General features: G+C 54.1%; 1 protein-coding gene and 1 pseudogene across 2 annotated transcripts in view; both read right to left on the reverse strand.

The window, feature by feature from the left end:
- Positions 1-2733: 2733 nt before the first annotated feature.
- The window catches only part of RAB11FIP4 (RAB11 family interacting protein 4), a 137930-nt gene continuing 117395 nt past the window's right edge, over positions 2734-23268 (reverse strand). For both annotated transcript variants that reach the window (XM_035300875.3, XM_035300876.3), the window contains 11 exons: positions 21319-21513; positions 20642-20776; positions 20309-20344; positions 19045-19144; positions 18664-18767; positions 17466-17606; positions 14482-14563; positions 13860-13997; positions 13625-13783; positions 10603-10746; positions 2734-9449 (listed from right to left, as the gene is read on the reverse strand). In XM_035300875.3, the coding sequence (XP_035156766.1) occupies positions 9333-9449; positions 10603-10746; positions 13625-13783; positions 13860-13997; positions 14482-14563; positions 17466-17606; positions 18664-18767; positions 19045-19144; positions 20309-20344; positions 20642-20776; positions 21319-21513 (1351 nt within the window). In that variant the 3' untranslated portion in view covers positions 2734-9332. The remainder of the gene's footprint in view (positions 9450-10602; positions 10747-13624; positions 13784-13859; positions 13998-14481; positions 14564-17465; positions 17607-18663; positions 18768-19044; positions 19145-20308; positions 20345-20641; positions 20777-21318; positions 21514-23268) is intronic.
- On the reverse strand, positions 15558-16511 carry LOC144582912 (uncharacterized; annotated as a pseudogene).

Raw genomic sequence — 23268 nt, forward strand, 5'->3', positions numbered from 1 at the left:
ACCCTCTTGCCACCCCACTCTGAAACTGACATGACCAGGCTACCCGCTGGCTTAAAATCCTTCAGTGTAGTCCCCACAGCCCCGCTCGACATGGAGCTAGCTGGCCTCCGCACCTGCTGTTCCCTCTCCTGCTTCCGCCCCGCCCTCCTATCTCCCTTACCTGGCCAGCCTCTCCTCCTCCAAGTCTCAGTTGAAGCCTCTTCAGGTGAGTCTAGATGCCCTTTTTATACCTCGTGATTCTCACCACTGGCTACATATTAGAATCACCTGGGAGATTTAAAACACATCCCAGTGTCCGAGCCCCACTCTCCACCAATGGAATCAGAATTGCTGGGGTGGGGTGGTTTTCAGAACCTCTCTTGTACATTCTAGAGGCTCCCTAGGTGCCATGAGCCCAGCACTCCCCTGTAGCCAGCGTCTGATAGGTGCTGGTGAAACATCTGCTTAGTGGGTGAATGCAATAGATCCACCCTTGGCCCCCAGACTCTTTATCCCGCCTGGCTAGACTCCAGCCCTCCCCAATTCCCCTCTCTGCCCACCTCCCAGCCATAGTACCCTGACAGGGCTGTGCTTTCTCCAGGTCTCCTCCGTATGGCAACTTAGATCCTGCAGTCCTCTGGGGCTCTGTTGAAAGGCCCCTTCCTTGGGAGGAGCCATACCTGATGCCGAGTGGGTTCAATCCACTTGCCCCCAGCTCCCGAAGCCCCCCATATCTTTCTCTTGGTATTGCACATCACCCTGGAGATCAGTTGTGTCTCTCCCATCCCCCAGGAGCATGGGGACTTCACAGGGCAGAGGCCTTGCCTGTGCCAATTCCCAGTTGGCACACACAGTGCTGCTCGATAGACGATGCTGGTGGGTTATGATTTCTGTGCTCAGATATTTTCCATCCATTCATCTGCTTTGGCCTGGGCCTAGCAGATGACCCTAAAGGGCCCTCTAATTGAGGGCCTGGTGAGTCGATGGAATCCAACAATGAGACACCTTTGCAGGTGCTATGACCTCAAGGGGGCACAGGGATGACATCATTTTTTAATAGGACTGTAAGGAAATGTTCTCCAAAATAAGTGGATGGGGAACACACCTGTGCAGAGGGTGCAGTCTCTACACACAGCAGTGCTCACTCCCCCTCTCCAAGATGGTAAACTGAGGCAATTTTAAGGACCTCTTTCAATAGGTGTTATGAGTCGAATTGTGTCCCCCCAAAAGATATGTGGAAGTCCTAATTCCCAGTGCCTTGGCAAGCTTATTTTGGAAATAGGATCTTTGCAATGTAAAGACCCCGTTTGTAATCAAGTAAAGATGTAATCAAGTAAAGTTAAACTCAAGTTTAACTGGGCATCCTGTATTTTTTTTTTTTAAGACAGTATTTTAACTCTTGTTGCCCAGGCTAGAGTACAGTGGCATGATCTCGGCTCACCACAACTTCCGCCTCCCGGGTTCAAGTGATTCTCCTGCCCCAGCCTCCCAAGTAGCTGGGATTACAGGCACGCACCACCACACCCAGCTGATTTTTTGTATTTTTAGTAGAGACGGGTTTCACCACGTTGGCCAGGTTGGTCTCAAACTCCTGATCTCAGGTAATCCACCCACCTCAGTCTCCCAAAGTGCTGGGATTACAAGTGTGAGCCACTGTAATGGGCATGATGCATGCCTGGCTGCATGCCGTATTTTTACTTGCTAAATCTGGCAGCCCTAGTTGGGAAGGAAAGAAGCGTATTAGGAGGAAGGAGGGAACTGGCTAGGTACAGTAGCTCACGCCTGTAATCCCAGCACTTTGGGAGGCCAAGGTGGGCGGATCACTTGAGCTCAAGAGTTCGAAACCAGTCTGGCCAACATGGTGAAATCCCGTCTCTACTAAAAATACAAAACTTAGCCGGGTGTGGTGGTGCGTGCCTGTAATCCCAGCTACTTGGGAGGCCGAGACGGGAGAATCTCTTGATCCTGGGAGGCAGAGGTTGCAGTCAGCCGAGATTGTGCGACTGCACTCCAGTCTGGGCAGTAGAGCATGACTCCGTCTAAAAAAAAAAGGAGGAAGGAGGCAATAAACATCTAAGATGACACAACACTCCCAGAATTTGGAGGTGGCACCCCCTAAGCCAGGAGGCTGTGTAAGTCCAGTGAGTGGGAAGCTGTCTGCCCTCCCGGGAGAACGCATGGCACCAGGGCCTGCATTGGGAGGTGGAGGGCCTGGGCCACCTGTGAAGCTGCTTCCATGCCTGGAATCCCATAATAGAGGAAGGGCCAGACAGAGGGCGGAAATCCAGGGGTCTGGGTGACTCAACTGGGGACCACCTTGGGACTTGATGGTGTGGCAGAGACTGCACTGGCCAGTCCAAAGTCAGGTCCGAGCAGAGGCATTGGACTGTCACCCTGGGGAGCCACAGTGGCAGACATGGAGGAAGCATGGCACTGGGACCCCACTGGACCCCTAGGAAGACCTCAGTGGAAAAGAACATGGTCACGCAGAGGACACAGTTTCCAAATATCATAGCCCTGTGGCTAGAATGGTGGCATTACAGAGGCTGCTGGGATCCACGTCTTCTCCCCAGGGACTGAAGGGTGACACCACCCTCACTACACCCTGTCCCTGGGGGTGGCACCAGACACCCTGGGAACCACAAACTTGGTTGGGGATGGGGGACTGCTCTTTGTACAGGACACCATCTGTCCCTGTGAGCCCTGGAACCAGGTCTCCTCTGTCCACCCTCCCCCAACCACAGAAACTCATGGTTCAGTAGGGCGAGAAGAGTAAACTGTTTATTTACACCTTGATCTGTACAGTAAAGCTCCCTGGGAGGAGCGTGCCACCTAGAGCCTGTTCCTATAGGGTAGAAGCAGGCTGGAGGCAAAAAGCCTGGACCCTGGCCAGCCTCAGGGCCTCACCCCCCACCGTCCCCACCCTAGGGCCCACAGGGCAGGTCCCACCCCAGCCCTAAAGCTAAGCCTGTTTCCAGACAGAGTCTCCTGGGGCATAAAACTCAAGTTGAATCCCACAGAATCAGAGCCATCCAACAAACCCTTGGGCATGAGGCCAAGTGTGGAGTTCATTCCATATAGGCCCCAGAAGACCAGCAAAGAAAGTGGGAAGAGCTGGAAGGGGGCCCACAGCTGTGAGTCTTCCGCAATGCATCGTCCGCTCCCTGACATCTGTTGGGTATTTAATGGCACTCTGGTCTGAGCACCTCAGTAGACAAGGAAGGGAGGGGCAGGTGTTCACAGCAGTCAGGGGTAGCAGCTAAACGCCTCTTCCTTCTGCCCAAGTGGGGCCCACAGCTGTTCTAAACCCAGATGTGGTGGCCCCAACACAGAACCAAGGCTGTACACCAGGAACCGTCGACAGGGCTTCCTTGGGGGGTAGAGACGGTGCACACACCGAGCAGCCACAGGCCTGTGACATCCCTGCTGGGACCAGAGCCCCAGGTTAATGAGTGACACTCAGCCGGACATCACTATCAGTGTAGGAAGAGCTTTGTGGGAGACGCTGCTTTATACAAACTTGCACTTTTCTGGAATGCGAGCCTCCTAAACTAGCTGCAGGCTGGAGGAGGGACTCAGTGGGTCCAAGTCCCCCATGCTTAAGACAATAATGAAAGATTCTGCACAAAGTTACCCAGTCTGTAGGCTGAGTGAGGGCAAGTGGGGCCTGATCCTTGTGGATAAACATGCCCGGGACAGCTGGCCTCACATGGGGGAGGCACGTGGATAAAGTACACATTTACAGGGCCCAGGAAAGGCCACGGAGACGAGATGATGTAGAAAGGAGGCAGTGGGCGATGTGGAAAATCCTGTACAGTGGCGACGGGGAAGAAAAGGCACAAGGACAAAGACCCCAAACCATGCAGACGAAAACAGCCTGTGCAGCACAGCAAGCAGGGGGCAGGGTCACCCTGGGACAACAGCACTTGGATTCTGCAGGAGACATGGCCTGGGTGGCGTCCCCAGCTGGTGGCTCCGGAGCAGACATCTCTACCTTAACAGATGGGGAGAGGAGCAACCTACGAGGTCAGGGCATGAAGGTCCTATGGGAAACCTTGCCTGGTAAGAATGGTGGCATAACGCTTCCCCTGGGTCTACACTTTTAGAAACAAATCTTTCTAGAAAGTGGCCCATTTTCTCTGGTGGGCAGCAGAGAATATGGCAGAAGGGCCTTGGTGCTGTCCTGCCATGCAGGGAGGGCAGAGTCCTGTTTCTAGCCTCTCCTGCTTCCTCCATTCATTGTGTGCTCAGGGCAGGAAGTCAGGACCCAGTGGGTCCCTAGGATCAGGGCTCAGTCTTACTAGCCAGCAGCATCACCCTGGAGGGGATTTCCTAGGTCCCAAAAGGAGGGCCAGAGTCTGGGAGGAAGGACTGTGGCGAATACAAGAGCTGAGTCCTAGGTGGTCCGTTTCCTTAATCTAGAATCCACGACAGCAGCCCTTTAAAAAGTGTCACTGTGGATCTACCAGGCAACCAAAGTCATTTTCTTGGCATGGTGACCATGCGAACTTTCCTGGTACAATTTTTTTTTTCACTTCACAGCCTTCAGCTTCATAATCATATTTTTAAAAATAAAGACAGAGTTTCACCATGTTGTCCAGGGTGGTCTTGAATTCCTGAGCTCAGGCACTCTCCCCACCTTGGCCTCTCAAAGTGCTGGTATTACAGACATAAGCCACCGTGCCCAGCCTAGAGTTACTTTTAAGTTTAAATTTGCTAATGTGTTAACCCCACATACATAGCGCATAGAAAGAGGGCTTCATTTCTCCCAATTTCACCTGGCCCCCGGAGGCTTCTGCTGACTAAGTCCTCATTGGAAGCAAGAAGCTGTGCTCGTGCCCCCAGAGACCATCAGCACCAGTGGACTAGCACCTGGGGTGTCCAATGTGTGAGTGGGATGCCGGTTTGGCTAACAGGGAAAGAGCTGGGGACTCCCTCATCAACCCAGTCAGGAAACAGACCACAGGCAAAACCCGCAAAGACAGTATCTCCTCCTGCTCAGCTATGTAAGTAGGTGGCAGCTGTTTCAGAGGCTGCTTTCCGGGGGACAGCCCCACCTGTCAGTTTCCTGCTGACTCTGTTCTACCTGCTCTTTGGAATGAGCCTGTAGCCAGTATTTCCCAACACGTGCCACCCACTGACTCCAGAGGCAGCAGGCCAAGGTCCTGCCCACCCACTCCGGTCTGTTAACCTCCAGGCTGGTGAGAACAGCTGGATCCACCAGCCCCTGAAGGCATCTGGCCTCCCATCATGCAGGCCAGGACCATTCAACAACATAACAGGAAAAGGTACCCTCCCAGCAGGAGAGCTCGCCGTCATTCAGCCCTGGCTTGACAAGCCCAGCAACCACTTCTACCAGTTTCCTCTACCTGTGGCCAACGAAATTCTAGGACAGGGGAGTCTCAACCTCGGGCTGCATATCACCACCACCCAGGGAGGTCTTTACACATCCAGATGCCTGGACCACACCCCACATCAATTCAATCCGAACCTCTGGGGGTTCAGCCCAGGCATCAGCAGCTTACACATCTCCCCAGGTGATTCCAACGCACAGGTGAGCCCACTGCTTCAGGCCTTCATGCAGGTTCTTGAGCTTGGTGTTTTATTTTTGATAGAGACAAGGTATCACTATGTTGCTCAGGCCGTTTTCAGACTCCTGAGCTTGAGCAATGCACCTGCCGCTGCCTCCCAAGTGCTAGGACTACAGGAGTGAGCCATCACGCCTGTCCTGTTCAGTGGGTCCAAGCCCCCCCATGCTTAAGACGGTAATGAAAAGGAATTTCCCTGTGACAGTTCTCAAAGAAATCTACCAATTTAAAATAAAATAACCTAGGGTTAACTTTGGCCAATTCAAAGTTGAAAGAAAAAAGCTTTTTTTTTTTTTTTTTGAGACGGAGTTTCTCTCTTGTTGCCCAGGCTGGATTGCAATGGCGCGATCTCGGCTCACCGCAACCTCCACCTCCCAGGTTCAAGAGATTCTCCTGCTTCAGCTTCCTGATTAGCTAGAGTACAGGCACACGCCACCACGCCTGGCTAATTTTGTATTTTTAGTAGAGACAGGGTTTCTCCATGTTGGTAAGGCTGGTCTGGAACTCCCAACCTCAGGTGATCCGCCTGCCTTGGCCCTTCAAAGTGCTGGGATTACAGGTGTGAGCCACCGTGCCCGGCCCGAAAAAATTTACTAGAAATTTCTTAAAGCCTCTCACCACATAGAGACTAGCTGAACCAGAAAGCACTTCATTTCCTACTAGATACTGTATACAAAGCTCACTCCTGGTTCAGCTAATTTTGTGTGGCTTCCAATTGAACGCAAGGGCAGCTCAGGGCCATGTAAAATCTGAGTCTACTACAGAAACCCTTGCCCCACCCAAAAAACACCTCTAAATTTCAGGTAAATTGCTGCTAATCCCTACTTTGTAGGATTGCCAGGTTTAGCAATAACCAACCAAAAAAACAAAAATAAATAAACCCCACGCGGGACACCCAATTAAACTGGAATCACCTGAGTAGCTCTTTAAAAACTTCCATGCCTGGGCTACACTCACAACTAAACCAGGACATCTGAGGATTCAGTCTAATCATGAGAAGTTTTTAAATCTCTCCATTTAAAAGATGCCTATAATCCCAGTGCTTTGGGAAGCTGAGGCGGGAGGATCACTTGAGGCCAGCTGCTCGAGTGAGACAACACAGTGATATCCTGTCTCTACAAAAAAATAAGAAAAATTAGCTGGGCATGGCGGTACCTGCCTGTAGTCCCAGATACTCGGGCATTTAAGTCAGGAGGATCTCTTGAGCCTGGGAGTTCAAGGTTATCCTGAGCTGCGATCATACTAAGACTACACTCCTGCCTGGGCAACAGAGCAAGACCCTCTCTAAAAATAACATCGTCCTAAGTACTGGGTGGAACATATTCTAAAATTATTTGCCCATCTGAAATTCAAACGTAACTGGGCATCCTGTCTACTACCTTGCAGCCCCACTACTGAGGGGTAAGGGCAGAAACAGAGAGATCAGGCTCTCCATCCCTACCACCAAGGGCTCTGAGACCTGCCAGGGCTGTGGAGCTGGAACCCCTGGGGCATCTGCCCTCAAGCTAGCTTTTGAGCCCAGAAGGATATTTTTACAAACATACATATCTTTAAAAGCCAAGCCGACAAGCCAGGCTTTACAAGAAATGTATTCTGGCTGAAGAAAGTTGAGGTGTGTGTGAGCTGGAATTCAGCCCCTCATTTAAAAGCCAGCCCTGTTCCAGAGGACCCTCTGACGCTGCACCAGGTTGGGGTTGGGGTTGGGGTTGGGGGGGCGGACTTTAGGACTCAGGCCGCCTCCCGGAGCCTGTTCCCATGGCGCCCCCTAGAGGGAGGAGCCGGAAGCATGCTGCAGGCTGCCAGCTGCTTTCTCCGGCCTTCCCGGGGCAGAGACTCTTCTTCCCAGGCTGTGTAACCCAGGCTGTGCAGCCTTCTCTGAAATTTCAAGTAGCCAGCAGATAACATTTTACAAATAAAAGTCATCCCTGGGGGAAGGCCCCCACGGACCAATACTCCCTCCAACCTAACACGGAGACCAAAGCCATCTCAGGATCTGTCTTGTTCCTTTCCTTGGTGGCTATTCTTTCCTATTGGCAAATTCTCAAGAGACCCTCTCCTCCTGCCTTCTTCCACTGCCTCTTCGCAGACCCTCGGGGGAGCCCAAAGAGACCCCCGTCTTAAGGAACTGAGAGACTCCTAGAAGACCGACTGCCTAGCCTAGTCTTCCCAGTGTGGATGGCTCCAAAGTCCTGGGTCAGACCAATGTGACCCCACTATTTGCAGCATGAAACTGGATTAAAAAGTAGCCACAGGAGCCAACAAACGCAAACACTGAATGGAATGGAATGAAGGCTGGTCCTGGCCACAACCCTGCCTTTGTCATGCAGGGGTCACACCCAAGTCCCCAGATCCCCTCCTCACCCTCACTGCCTTCTCTTCTCTGCTTCTCCTCCTCCACTGACCATCCCAACATGCCCAAACCTTCCTTCTCATACCTAAGATGTGCTGAAGAAAACAGGAAACTGCAGGGGAAGAATCAGACCACACACATTTATATATATTTGGGTTAAGAAAATGAATCACAAGCCATATAAAATCGAGATAGATTGGAAAACTCTAGGTACCATGTCTACTCCCAGCTGCCTAGAACAAAAGATCCATTAAAAATCCATGGTGTGAATTTCTACCACGGGTCGGAGGATGGAAGACTAAGGTTTTCCCGAAACTTTCCCACCCGCCTCCTGTCAGTGCTGAGAACCAAATACAGGTGTGTTTCTACACACTGGAGTGAAGCGGTCTTGCTGCCACACAAGTGGAGCCCAGAGCTCAGATTCTGAAATCCAAATCCAAGGCTATCACCAGGCTGCGTGGAGAATCAAGATAGGGAGCCAGGCAGACAGTCTCTCCATGCATCCATCTTAAGATGCAGCCATGGGAAGGAAACTGACCAGGATGGGAGCTGTGTTCCTCCCCAGAAAACCATTTCTTTGGTTGCCCGATGTCAACTCCTGCCTTAGACACTCCATCCCAAACACTCTTTTTCTCCTTTGTTTTTATCCCTTCCTGTTACACCCAGTGAATACTGCTTCATTGTTTTAAAAACCAAACCAAAACAGCAAGTGGGAGGTAGGTAGCATGGGCGAGGGGTGCACGAACTCTGCAGGATGAGGATGCCCGCGCCATCTCCTCTGAAACCTGAGTCCTGTTCACACATCTGTGCACACATCACAGAAGGCTGCCGGCTGGGGGCCACGGCCTTTGGTGGGGATCCCATCTCGTGGACCCTCCAGATGCCCCTTCATCCTCTCTTTGCTTGAACAGCGGGGTCTGAAAGGTGGCCAAAGAGCTGGCGAGGACACAAATACGGGGAATTCAAACTCCCGGAAAAGATCATGATTTTGCTCCCACTCCCAGTGGGACAAGGAGTGCAGCGAAAGAGCCCATCGCACTAGAGTGAATGTGAATCCTCATCCCCAGAGGTAGAATCATTTTACCCAGTACCGGAAACATGAGCTTCCAGTTCTTGTTTTTACAGTAACTCCTGATAGCAGACCTCACCCCCTCCCACTTCCAGTACCCTCTGCCCCTTGCAAAGGGGCCACAAAGTGCATGCACGGCTGACCGTGTGGACACTACCCACAGCCACGGCCACTCACCCCTCGCTCACGCACACAGCCTCCCCACACATACACGGGTACATGTAACGCATCGTGGCCAGAGACATTTACAGTGTGAGTTTGAGGCCCGGCCGAGGCCTGCATCCTTGAGCAGGGTCCGCCCCTTGGTCCCAGGGTCCTGAGGCTGCTCTGCAGCCAGCCCTGTGCCTTAGTGTTTGATCTCAAGGATGGAGGGGTTGTGGTCTAGGATGGCGAGGATGATCTTGTCCATATACTGCCTCAGCCGGAAGTTGATCTCCTCCTGCTCCTTCAGGGCTTCCATTAGCTGAAGGGAATGGGAAAGACAGGTCAGTGGCCGGGCCTGGGATGGGGTGCAGGCAGAATTCAGATTCCCAGGCTTGGAGCAGGCCAGTGCCTGACAACAGAGGGCATCAGAGACCCTGAACAAGGCGGGCCCCAGGACAGCCTCAGCATTTGGATGCCAGGATGAGAGGCAAAGTGGCTCAGCCCCACCTGGGGAGTATGACAGATGCAGGTGGCCAGGCCTCACCCCTGGAGATTCCAATGGGGTCAGGTTGTAGAGGGGGCCAGGTGTGGGTAATTTTTGTAAAAGTAGAGAGCACTGGCCAAAGTCATTTAAAATCAAACTGACAAAGTCCCAGGGCCCCCTAAGACTCTAAAGGGCAGCTATCTCCTGCCTGGAACACCCTCCCACTCCCAGCCCCATGCTGCTCTTCTCCAGGGCAGTGTCCTTTAGAACATTGCTGATATGCTGCCTCTAGTTCTGGGGCTGGACCCAGCTCGTCTGGGAGCTCCTTGAGGCCGGAGGTCAGCTCTTCACCCTGTGTCCCAGGCCAGAGGGTAAGTCTCAGCGACAGAGTGTCTCATAATTCACGTTAAAATACAGCAGGGGCATTCTGGAGGCCTGACTGTTTATAACCACCCTCTGGTGTGGCAGGAAGGGTCGACTTTGGCTCTGGAGAGAGCTGGGTCCCTCTCCCTCCCTAGCCAGGAGGTACCGGGTCCACCTTCCCAGCTTGGCACCCGGAACTGTTCCTAAAGCTTCAGATTCATCGGGAGATTAAGTGAAAACACATCGCAGAAGCAGGCGCCGGAGTAACGCTAATGTCCTTACCCTCTGCGTCCGGAAGAGGGGAGGACTGACAGCCTAACCTGGGGTCACAGTTGATACACTCAGCTGGTGGTGTCGGCACTTTTCCGGCAGACCTAAGACCCACACTCCACTCTCGTCCAAACCTGCATGCCTTCCAGCACAGGCAGAACTCAGAGCTGACTCAACTTCCCTGGGAGCCCCCTGCCCTGCTCACAGCTTTGCCCTCTGTCACCTGGGGTAGTTGTAGATAGGACTCTCTGCCAGGCCCTGGTCGGGTTTTCTCACTCTGGACAGGTGGGGGCAGGGAGAAGGAATCACAGAGGAGGGGCCAGGCCCCAAAGCAGGAGCCGTTGGACCAGGTTACCTCATCCCGCGAGGCGGTGTCTATCTCTGCAGCCAGAGACTGGGCTTTGGTCTGGGCGGCAAAGAGGTTTTTTGCTTCGTAGAGGCTGAGACTCAAGATCTGTCCATTCAAGTCATCATTCTGATCCCGCAGCTTATAATTCTCCTACAGAGAGAAGGATGAAATCGACATCAACCCTAAGAGGCACCCACAGCCCACTGGAACCCACTTCTCCACATCTACCATCCCCGACCTGCCGCCGGCGACATCCTCACTGGAGTGCATCGCTCGCAGCCAGTTCCAGAGACCACAGATGCTGCGGCCTTTGCCAGGCGCTGGGGGGTAGGAGGGCTGGGTCTGGGTCCAGGGACCTGGCGTCCTGAGAGTTCACAGGGTTTGCAGAGGAGTTATAGCCCCACTCAGGGCAGCCATGGCTCCTGGCCACCCCTTCCTCTCGGGGCCCTGCACTGGGACACATCCCACCCAACAGCCCAGCCTCCAACACTGGCCCTTGCTGAAGGAAAGTGATGCTCGGGACTCTCTGGGCAGGCAAAACATGAATCCTGCTTGCTTGGAGTTGTCCCAGGGAGTCCCTCTCCTCTGAGCACAGGTGGCACCACCCAGATCCCACGTACCAGCCCCACATTCCAGCTTTTGCCTAAAGAGCCCTAATACTCACACCTGGGACCCTGGGAATCTGGGTACCCGCCCCAAGGCAGAGTAGGGCTGGGGTTTTAGGGCTTCTGTGGGGACACAGGCACCAGCACCTTTGCCCAGTGGAACTACTAGGAAAAAAAAATTTATGTTGTTTACTCTACCACCTGCAGGGTCAGGCACAGCTGATACTTCACCCAGCACCACTCCCACTGCTGCCTCCAGATCCACTCCCTCACCTGCTCACTCCCCCCTCCTCCTCCAGATCCACTCCCTCACCCGCTCACTCCACCTCCTCCTCCAGATCCACTCCCTCACCTGCTCACTCCCCCCTCCTCCTCAGGTCCACTCCCTCACCCGCTCACTCCACCTCCTCCTCCAGATCCACTCCCTCACCTGCTCACTCCCCCTTCCTCCTCAGATCCACTCCCTCACCTGCTCACTCCCCCCTCCTCCTCCAGATCCACTCCCTCACCTGCTCACTCCCCCCTCCTCCTCCAGATCCACTCCCTCACCTGCTCACTCCCCCCTCCTCCTCAGGTCCACTCCCTCACCCGCTCACTCCACCTCCTCCTCCAGATCCACTCCCTCACCTGCTCACTCCCCCTTCCTCCTCAGATCCACTCCCTCACCCGCTCACTCCCCCTTCCTCCTCAGATCCACTCCCTCACCCGCTCACTCCACCTCCTCCTCCAGATCCACTCCCTCACCTGCTCACTCCCCCTTCCTCCTCAGATCCACTCCCTCACCCGCTCACTCCACCTCCTCCTCCAGATCCACTCCCTCACCTGCTCACTCCCCCTTCCTCCTCAGATCCACTCCCTCACCCGCTCACTCCACCTCCTCCTCCAGATCCACTCCCTCACCTGCTCACTCCCCCTTCCTCCTCAGATCCACTCCCTCACCTGCTCACTCCCCCTCCTCCTCCAGATCCACTCCCTCACCTGCTCACTCCCCCTCCTCCTCCAGATCCACTCCCTCACCTGCTCACTCCCCCTCCTCCTCCAGATCCACTCCCTCACCTGCTCACTCCCCCTTCCTCCTCAGATCCACTCCCTCACCTGCTCACTCCCCCTCCTCCTCCTCCAGATCCACTCCCTCACCTGCTCACTCCCCCTCCTCCTCCAGATCCACTCCCTCACCTGCTCACTCCCCCTCCTCCTCCAGATCCACTCCCTCACCTGCTCACTCCCCCTCCTCCTCCAGATCCACTCCCTCACCTGCTCACTCCCCCTTCCTCCTCAGATCCACTCCCTCACCCGCTCACTCCACCTCCCTCCTCAGATCCACTCCCTCCCCTGCTCACTCCCCCTCCTCCTCCAGATCCACTCCCTCACCTGCTCACTCCCCCTCCTCCTCCAGATCCACTCCCTCACCTGCTCACTCCCCCTCCTCCTCCAGATCCACTCCCTCACCTGCTCACTCACCCCCCCTCCTCAGATCCACTCCCTTACCTGCTCACTCCCCCTCCTCCTCGGATCCACTCCCTCACCCGCTCACTCCCCCTCCTCCTCCAGATCCACTCCCTCACCCGCTCACTCCCCACTCCTCCTGATCCCACTCCCCCACCCAATGGTCTCCAGCTAAGAGAGTGCTCCTTGAAATGCAATCTTCTGGCTAGGCACAGAGGCTCATGCCTGTAATCCCAACACTCTGGAAGGCTCAGGTGGGAGGTTCCTCGAGCCCAGGAGTTTAAGCCTGGGCAATACATGGAGACCCCATCTTTACAAGAAAATAATAAATTAGCCAGGTGTGGTGGTACTCTCCTGTGGCCCTAGCCATGTTAGACGCTGAGGTAGAATTGCTTGAGCCCAGGAATTTGAGGCCACAGTGAGATAGGATCACACCACTGCCCTCCAGCAACACAGGACAACACAGTAAGACCCTGCCTCAAAAAAAAAAAAAAAAGGCTGGGCATGGTGGTACATGCCTGTAGTCATAGGTACTCAGGAGACTGGGGCAGGAGGATCACTTGAGCCCAGGAATTCAAGGCTGCAGTGACCTATGATTGTGCCAAAGCACTCCAAGCCTGGATATCAGAGTAAAATCCTGTCTCAAAAACAAAAAAGGATCCTTGGCCCAGGGTCTACTCCTGGGAGAACGCAATGCCTCCAGGCACTACACTCCAGCTGGGTAGAGGCTCATTCTCCACCCCAAGCTCCAAGGCAGAGAGCAGTGTCTGTTTCTTTATATGGCCATAAGGGAGAGATCTTCCGATTGATTTTCCTAAGCTGTGAAATGGGACAGCCAGACCTGACAAACGGGTTGTCAAGAAGTAGACAAACAGTGCTGCTACAGCTCCGGGGTCCCCTGCCACAAACCCTGCACAGGAAACCCAGGTGGTTGGCCTGGCCACCCCACCCCACTGGACACAGACCGCTAGACCCACCTGCTTGAGCCGCTTAACCTCATGCTCCAGCTCCACCTCTCGGGCCCTGGCACTGAACTCGCCCAGGCCAGAGGAGGCACTCCGCCCCCTGCCCAGCCGCTCGCAGTCCAGCTTGTACATCTGCAGGTGCTCCAGCTCCTTCCGCAGGTCCTCGATGAGCTGTGTGGGATAGAGGCAAGTTGGCAGGAGCAGGGATGCTGGAAGGAGCCCTGGTGCCTGCTGGCCTGAGACCCACCTCCTGCGTTGCCTCCCGCTCCTTCTGGAACTCCAGGCGGTTCTGCCGCAGCTTGTCCATCATGCGCTTGTATAGGTCCATCTCATCTTTGAGCCGCAGGCTGGTGTCCTCTAGACGGTCAGACATGCGCTGCCGCTCCTGCAGAAGGGAGACCCGGTCAGGGGAGGAGAGTTCCCAGAGAGGGCTAACCATGCCCTGGGGTCTGGTCAGCCATCCTCATGAGGCAGATGCACAGTGAAACCAGCTCCCTTAGAGGGAGCCCTGAGTCATGGCTTAGGGCCATGAGAAAGGGCCGGAGCCCTAAAGATTCTAGAAATACAACTAAAAACCTCAACCCTCTGAAGTCCTTCAACAATGCTAGATGCAACCTGAATTGAAGATGTTTGCCCAAAGAGAAATCTCTAAGACTAATTTTTCTCCATTGTATAAATAAATGCATTCGCTGTAGAAAATTTGGAAAATCAGAAATACAGAAACACAAGTTGTTATTCACCTTTTTTTCCCCCTAATCTCTTAGTGGGTAAGGGCATTTGTTTAGAATTTCAGAAGCTATGAACTGAAGGCCCCCGATGGCCAGCACTGCCTCTGTGGGTTCGACTCCAAGCCTGGACCTGCTGCTCACCTCATCCAGTTTCTCTGTTTGAGACTTGAGCCGAGTCACTGTTGTTCTAAGCTCTGTATTTTCTTCCTCCAATTGCTGCACCCTGGGGAAAGGAGAAAGATATATCTCAGAGACCTGGAATGGAGATGATCTCACAAGGGCTTGCCAGGCTGCAATGATTCTCTGCCCCCTGCAAGAGGGAGGATACCAGAAACCAATTGAAAGAAAGAATATGAATAATTATGTGAAAGACAATATAGCCTTGAGCTTTCCATCAGCCAAAGCAAAACAATAAAGATACTAAGTTATCATTTTTCTTTTTTCTTTTTTTTTTGAGACAGAGTCCTGCTCTGTTGCCAGGTCTGGAGTAAAGTGGCACAATCCTGGCTCGCTGCAACCTCTGCCTCCCTGGCACAAGCGATTCTCATGCCTCAGCCTCCTGAATAGCTGGAATAACAGGCATGCATCACCACACCTAGCTAATTTTTTTATTTTTAATAGAGACAGGGTTTCGCCATGTTGGCCAGGGTAGTCTCAAACTCCTGGCCTCATGTGATCTGCCCATCTTGGCCTACCAAAGTGTTGGGATTACATGAGTGAGCCACCACACATGGCCTTTATTTCAAGTGAAAACACTCATTATAGAGTAAGAACACAAGATTCTTTTTGGATGCGCATCTTTCAGATCCTGAAACCAAACGCGATGTTATTCTGCTAGATGGAGACACAGTCTTCCTGTGGCTGGCTGTGATGGGGCCCCTCCTTTTAGACTCTGTAATTTGAAGGCAATGACCATACTGGCTTTTCATTTTCCACCAACAGCATCTCATCCAGGGCTCTAATCTGAGTGCTCACTGCACCTGCCTCTGATGACCACAGGCAAGGGCTCTGACAGTAACTGTCCTCTGTGTTAGTGTTCACACAGGAACTCCGCAAGAAGACAGAGCCTGGCTGCTCAGGTCGGTTTTTTGTTTGTTTTTTCTGAGACAGAGTCTCAGTGGTGCAATCTTGGCTCACTGCAACCTCTGCCTCTTGGGTTCAAGAGATTTTCCTTCCTCAGCCTCCCGAGCAGGTGGGATTACAGGCACCTGCCACCATGCCCGACTAATTTTTGTATTTTTAGTAGAGATGGGGTTTCACCAGGATGGTCTTGAACTCCTGACCTTGTGATTCACCTACCTGAGCCTCCCAAAGTGCTGGGTCTACAGGTGTGAGCCACCGTGCCCGGCCTCAGATCAGTTTTAAATGATCCGAGAGGAGGTGCAAGTGAGTCGGGCCGTCGGCGGCACCAGAACTGAGCAGGGTCACCTCAGAACTGAGCAGTTACTTCTGCCACCGATTCCTGCAGACCATCCTGTTTCCGACCCACCACCTCTCCATCACTTCCGCCTCCACTGCCCTCTGGGCTCCCTTGGAGAGGCCCCCAGGCCAGGGCCAGAGAGGAATTCAGCCCCACCACCCGGAGGTGGCCCTGCACTGGTGGAGGTGGCAGGGAACCAAGCATGCGGCGTGACTCTGAGAATACCACCTGGGTATTTTCCATGAATGGTGCCCCCTGAGCTGTGCTAGGGGCATGTGTTAAGAGATGGTTCCTGAGGGCTGGCTTTCTGCCCTTTGGCCCAGATTCACACCGTCTTTTACCACCTCCCATGCCCCAGCCACCTCTCTTGGGCCAGCTGCTAGAGGTGAGCTGAGTGACAGCAGTCACCCTTAACTAGGCACCAGCCTCGGGAAAGAGATGCAAAACAGCAGCTTCTAGAACAGAGTCAAAATATAAAATGAACCCCTGCTGGGTAACTAAGCAAAGCAGGTCTCCACACCGGGAAGTTGGGAAGTCCCCTCGCCAAACCCAACAGGGCAGGGAGGTACCTGCCTGAGAGCCTAAGTCCCAGGCATTTGCTCAGCAGCCTACCGGCCACTAGGGGGGTCCCAGCAACTCCAGGAAGCCTCAGCAAGGAGACTGGGGCCTCGGGGGGCCTGAGGAGTGCCAGGGGCAGCTGTCCTCTCCGATGGAAGCCCAGGCGGCCTCCTCGGAGTCGGGCAAGGGCCATAAAGGGGCTTCACCACAGGGGCATCACCACAGTCCTCACCCATGGGCAGGGTCCTGACGACTATTGGCTCACCCTCCCAGGCAGCCGCTCTGTGGGGCAGACAGGGAGGTGACCCACTACGTCCAAGACCATGGAGCCAATGGGAGACCAACCCAGATCCCTAGCCCCGGGCTGTTCCTCGTCCTGCCTGCCTCACGTTCCAATGATGAAACTACAGGTACACCCAAGGCACAGCAGCCTCGTTCTCTATTCACCTTGGTTGGCCCTGGAGCTCCGGCTCAGTCCACCTGGGCTCAGGGCAGAACCTGACAGCAGGGGGCGCTCCAAGCCTGTACATTAGACCCAGCCCAGGTCCCACCCTTTTTTTTTTTTTTTTGGTTAATACCTCGTTTCTGGTTGACAGACATTTGTGTGGTTCACATTACCAAATGTGAGCAATGCTCCTGGGAACATTCTTTTTTTTTTTTTTTTTTTTTTTTTGAGACGGAGTTTCACTCTTGTTACCCAGGCTGGAGTGCAATGGCAAGATCTCGGCTCACCACAACCTCCGCCTCCCGGGTTCAGGCAATTCTCCTGCCTCAGCCTCCTGAGTAGCTGGGATTACAAGCACGCACCACCATGCTCAGTGAATTTTTTGTATTTTTAGTAGAGATGGGGTTTCACCATGTTGACCAGGATGGTCTCGATCTCTTGACCTCGTGATCCACCCGCCTTGGCCTCCCAAAGTGCTGGGATTACAGGCGTGAACCACTGCGCCCGGCCCGCTCCTGGGAACATTCTTTAGTGAACTTACTGAAACGCATGCCTTGTTACTACTGGGAAGGCTCCAGAGGCTGCCCCTTAGTCAGCCTCAGCTTCCCATTTATAGAAATGGGGATAGCACCTGTCCCACAGGGCTGCCCCAGGGTGGTAGGGAGGGGTCCCTCGAGGGAGGGGCCCCGTGGAAGGGCCCACCTGGCATTGAGCAGCTCCACCTCGGTGGCCTTCTCCCTCTCCAGCTTGCCGTAGGCCTCGCGGTGGCGCCGTGCCTCCTCCTCCAGCGCCTGCTCGGCCGTGGTCTCCTGATCCTTCACCATCTCCTCCAGCTCGTGCACCCTGAGGACAGCACAAGGGACAAGCTTTTGGGGCTAGCACCATTTCACCCCAACCCAGGCTGCAGCATGAGGGGCCCTGGGACCTGAGACCCTGAGTCGCTTGGGCCAGCAGCTTTCAGACAGATGAACAGGAACACCGCACATCTAGAAGGGGTGTTGGTCATACGTGCTGTGGAGGGGCAGGCCTGGCAGTCAGAAGGCCAGGCGCTCCAGGCAGCACAGGGAGGGCCAGCCCCCGCCAGTCCCTGCGGCCACACCTGGCTGGAACCGCCTTGGGCCTCACCTCTTCTTTCTGCACTCTTCCTTCCCAGCCACCCCTCTGATAATAATTCAGCTTATTGTACTGGGCACCTTGACTCCCAAAATAGGCACATCCTGGCTAATGGCCTGAAGTCTGCCCCAGACCTGGAAAAGGGCCAGTGGCATGTAGATGTGAGCACCCCCACTACTGACAGCCTGGGTATTTCGGTCTGGGGTACATCTCACTGGCAACAGCACCTCCACCAGGCTGATATTCTGGGGTGTACAAAAGGGCCCATACTTGGGCCCTGTGACAAGATGGAGGACCAGACCCCAAGTCAGGATATGTCCTGCAAGGGTCATACCATCTGCTGACAACTAAACCCTGCAGCCGCCACTGAAGACAGCATCAGAAACGTCAGGCTCAGGGGTGTCCATCGGCATCAACACTGGACCCTTCCTACTGCCCAGCTAACACTGGCCTGTCCTGGGAAGGGATGCAGGCTCCCATCACTGTGTGAGTGAGAGACAGTAGATCCCCACTCCCATCTTGGACCCGCCCTGTGGCTGCAGACCTCAGCAGGTGGAATCCTTTGGCCCTGGAGCCAAGGCCGAGCTCCAACCTGTCTCCCTGTCCTTAAGGTCCTGTCTTGGGCACCCTATGTGGACAGGGCCACGTGACAAGAGGCTGATGCATCACAGGCCCTCAGAGCTGCAAAGGTGTGAGGCTGCCTCCTCCCGGAGGCCTCAGCAAGAAGGACCCCCCACTTTATTCCCCAGAGTCACAGCCGAGCCCCCAGCGCTGCCACCTGCCTGACCTGTGCACCAGCTGTGTGTTCTCCTGCTTCAGCTTGCTCTTCAGGTCTCCGTTGGTCAGGCTGTCATTCTCCAACTCTGTCACTTTTTTTTCCAGGAAGCTCACCTGCAGCAGGGGGTCACATGGGGTGGAGAAGAACTCTGAGGCCACAGAACCAAGAACCTCGATGCCATGAGGTTCATGAGCAGGACCTCCAAACCACCATGTATCAGAGAATGGTCATGTGTAGGGTGGAGGGGGAGAGCATGTGACTAGGGCCACCTACCCCCAACTCCTGGGCAGGTACAAGGTCTCCCAAGTCCCCAGAAAGTAGCCAGAGTGCTCCCCACCTCCCCTGGGAGCACGCACACATTCAGTCCCTTCTCCAGCCACCTGGGCCCACCTTCTCTGTGATGTCATTGTCGCAGGAGTCAATGCTGTCTCGGAACAGGTCTTCGGTGCTGCCGTTGCTGCTGCTGAAATTGCTGCTGTGCATGAGCTGCCTGCAGGGGTGGAGGGAGGGCATCTGGCTGTGGGGGCTTTCCAGAGACAGAGGCCCACTCAGGCTACGCGCTAGGTGAGCATCTAGTACCCTAGGGGGTCTGCCCCTTTAAGAAGGCCACCCTCACTCAGCCCGAGAGGGAGAACACTGTGAACCCAGTGGATCATCCAACGCAGAGGACGGTGGACGGGCTGTACAGACCCGTGTCCCCTGGCAGACACAGCCAGTGCAGCACAGCTTCTCCTGCTGCCTCAGAGCCCTCTTCGCACCAGCATGCCGGCCTGCAGCTACCCAGGACCTGAGCTGGCAAGGGAGCCCCCTCCTCTTCCAGTGGGGAAGCCCCCGAGGAGGTAGCCCAGCTCCATGGTCCTGGCAGAGGGTCTGGGCCTCCTGAGGCTTGAGCCTCTCCACCAAGCTGGCTCCTGCTACATCTCTAGGAACTCTGGGGATGGCAAAGGCAGATAATTCACCAGGCCGTGCAGGGCAATAAGCTGGGGTGGGGCTGGGCCCAGGCACATGCCTGCTGAGCTAACCTGTGCCTGAGGCAAAATCCAGCTGCTACCCCCCCAGTTACATCCCCTTCCTACTCCCTGATAGGCAATAGCCAGGGTCTACACCAAGAGGCTGATCCACCCAGCTCCTGGGCCAGGGCCTGGACCCTCGCTGCCAGCTCCCAAAGCCCTGAGTGTGCACCTGGGGTCAGTCCACAGGAGGACCGGAGCAGAACCCCAGCAGTCCCCAGGAGTCAGCTGCAGCAGAACTTAACTGGAGCAAAGTGACCAGCCCCAGTGGCACACACTCACACCCAGATCAGGAAACCCGGGGTCTCTTTACTGAGTACAGCTGCCCGCTCCAAGAGGAGGGAGGGCACTGACAGCTGTGGGGTGTCCTGTCTCTCTCGGGGCATCCTTGGTCTGCCTGCCTGAGGTCAAGGTGACCTAGGATTTGAAGAAGGGATAAAGAGTAAGGAGAGGGCAGGGAGGAGCTGCCCCTCTGTTTTGGAAGTGGACACTGCCCTGGCTGCACTGCCCTGGGATGGCCTCGTTCCCTTCTGCCCTCGGCCACACGCAGGCACCAGCTGAGTCGGGCTGCTGGCATGGAGCCCTGGCCAGTGGGCAGCACAGGGACAGCACTCAAGGTGCCCTCCCCCAAGGCGGGGCCTTACCGTCCAAAGGCTGTGCTGGAGATCTTTCGGTTGGGGCTGGAGAGAGAGGGAGGAAACAGTTATTGAACAGAGGGGCCCTAGTCCACTCCCTTACTCTGTCCCTGCTGTAACACACCAAAACACAGGACAAGGCTCTTCCCTCCCACTGAAAGGAATTCACTAGTCAGCTTGGTCCTGAGAGAAAACAGACTGATATCCTGTGGCAGAAAAAGCCCCTGGATTAACCCCCTCTGAGAGCTCACACCTGCCCAGATAGCAGGGGCTGCCTTGCCTGCAGCTTCTCCCTGCAGGCCCTGCCTGGGCCTCCCGCCCCCCGACTGGGCCGGGCCTCACCTGTTGGCCTTCAGGTTTTTCAGCCGGGCTTCCAAGTCATTGAGCAGGTTGATTTTCTTGCAGCATTGAGAGCAGTAAACGTCCAGCAATTCACTGTTGTACACGTGCCGCATCTTCCTAGGTGTCTGCCCCGCACTGATTCATGAGGGAAAGGAATCACCACCTCAACTGCTGTCCAGTCTGGTGCCCTACGCCACCCTGCTGGGCTGACTTTACTTGAGTCCCTAGTACCTTCTTAGGGGGAGGGGCAGGGAGTGGAAATACAGCAACAGGTCATCCCTTCTCTAACACAAAGAGAAGCCAGTGAAGCATACCCATTTAACAGCTAAGGCAAACTGAGAGCTCTTTTCAGAGAAAGTGGTGGCTCAGGTGGGTGAGAAGGTATCACAGTAGGTCACCTGGAAGGACCCTTCAACACTGAGGTTCTAGGACACAAGACAACACAGAGTCCCGTGGCCCCCAGTGTGCAGCCTCCTAGGTCAGTAAATTCAGGAGGAACTCCTGACCCCCAATCAGGGTGCAAGGGCAGCAACCCCAGGCTCCAGGAGCAGAACTCAAGTAGCTCAGGACAAAGGAAACAGGCCAGCTCAGGACCCGGCCCGCCTGCCCCCTGAGGATATGCTTAGGTTGGTTCTACCACTTTTGACCTCAAATGCTATCCTAGACCAAGGGGCCACCTGGAGGACACCGAAGACCCCAGGTCGGAGTAGACGTTGGTCCTGGTCTCGTCGTCGGGGCAAGGGCTGCTGGGGGCACAGTCCACGTCGTCACCCTCCCCATAGTCTTCAAACTGCTCCTCGTTGCTGATGAGCGAGGTGGTAGAGTGTGTAGAAAGGTCCGAAGTTGTCATGGACGGAGTGAGGACCAGGGACCTGAGGGTCAGAGGAGGACTCATGGGCCCCCATCCACAGCCGCGGTGGGGAGGCTGACCAGGCATTTCCCTTTAACTGGCGCTACCGATCAAGTCTGTACCTCTTGACTTGTTTTTTTTTTTTTGAGACGGAGTCTTGCTCGGTCTGCCAGGCTGGAGTACAGTGGCACAATCTCGGCTCACCGCAACCTCCACCTCCTGGGTTCAAGCGATTCTTCCACCTCAGCCTCCTGAGTAGCTGGGACCAAAGGCATGTGCCACCACACCTGGCTAATTTTTGTATTTTTAGTAGAGACGGGGCTTCACCATGTTGGGCAGGATGGTCTCAATCTCTTGACCTTGTGATCCACCCATCTCAGCCTCCCAAAGTGTTGGGATTACAGGCGTAAGCCACCGCGCCCGGCCCTCTTGACCTGTTAAATACATTTTGGGGACCCTATCTAAAGGGAAACATCTTGCCACATAAACCGTTACTGCAGTTGAAATCAATTCTACCCATGCTACGCTAGAGTAGCAAAACATTGCTTACAACCTAAGTGTCTAGCTACAGCTAAACCAAATTATAATTATTAAATTATAATGCTAGTAAATTATTAAATCGTGGAATATCAAATCGTTGTTGAAAGATGTGTTAAAACATTGGGAGTAATATAGAAAATGAATATAAATATAAATAGATCTAAACTTTTAGCTACTGTAACACTGAGTATGGTTGTCCCTTGGTATCCGAGAGGGATTTGTTCCAGGACCCCCCGTGGACACCAAACTCTGAGGATGCTCAAGTCCCAGGTATGAAATGGCATAGTATTCACATACAACCTATGCACATCCTCCTGCATCCTCTAAATCCTCTCTAGATTACTTATAATACCTAACACAATGTAAATGCTATGGAAATAGTTGTTATACTGTATTATTTTTTAAGTTTATCTTTTTTTTTTTTTGAGACATAGGCTCATTGTCGCCCGGCCAGAGTGCAGTGGCGATATCTCAGCTCACTGCAGTTTCTGCTTTCCAGATTCTAGTGCTTCACCTACCTCAGCCTCCAGAGTAGCTGTGAGTAGCCTCCCAAGTAACCTCCTGCCACCACGTCCAGCTAATTTTGTAATTTTAGTAGAGACGGGGTTTTTGTCATGTTGGCCAGGCTGGTCTCAAACTCCTGGCCTCAGGTGATCTGCCCACCTCGGCCTCCCAAAGTGCTGGGATTACAGGCTACTCCCAGAAAGCAGCACGGCCCCTCTCTCCATCCACAGCTTCAAAGGGCCCCATCAAGAACATCCGGACTCTGACATGTACTAGGTTGAACTACATGAAATTACCTTATTTTGAAGATGGAAATGATTAAAAGCTGTCAATTTTATATGGTTCAACCAACCCTGGAACCCCTCTCTTCTCTCCCTCCAAGTCCCTGCAGCAGCCATAACCATCACCTTCTTCTGGTAAGGGGCTGCCACTTACAATCCCCTCAGCTTCCTCAGCCACAGTGGTGGTGGCTTCCCACCACCCACAGCACTGTATTCCTCAAGAGTCTTGGCGAGGGCTGAAAATGGAAAGGAATCCTTTCTGCCGACACCAAAGTTAAAGATGACACTGCTTCCCTGGGAAGTCACTTAGGTCTTAATATTGCTTTTAAATAACATTTCTGATTATGGGAGTACATGCTTAATGTAGAAAATATAACAGAGTAGATGGGAGGTAATTAAAATGATCATTCTACCATACAGAAATAACTGCTTAGTTTTCTAGATTAATTTTT

The sequence above is a fragment of the Callithrix jacchus genome, chromosome 5 (genome assembly GCF_049354715.1).
Source record: "Callithrix jacchus isolate 240 chromosome 5, calJac240_pri, whole genome shotgun sequence".
Classification (NCBI taxonomy): Eukaryota; Metazoa; Chordata; class Mammalia; order Primates; family Cebidae; genus Callithrix; species Callithrix jacchus.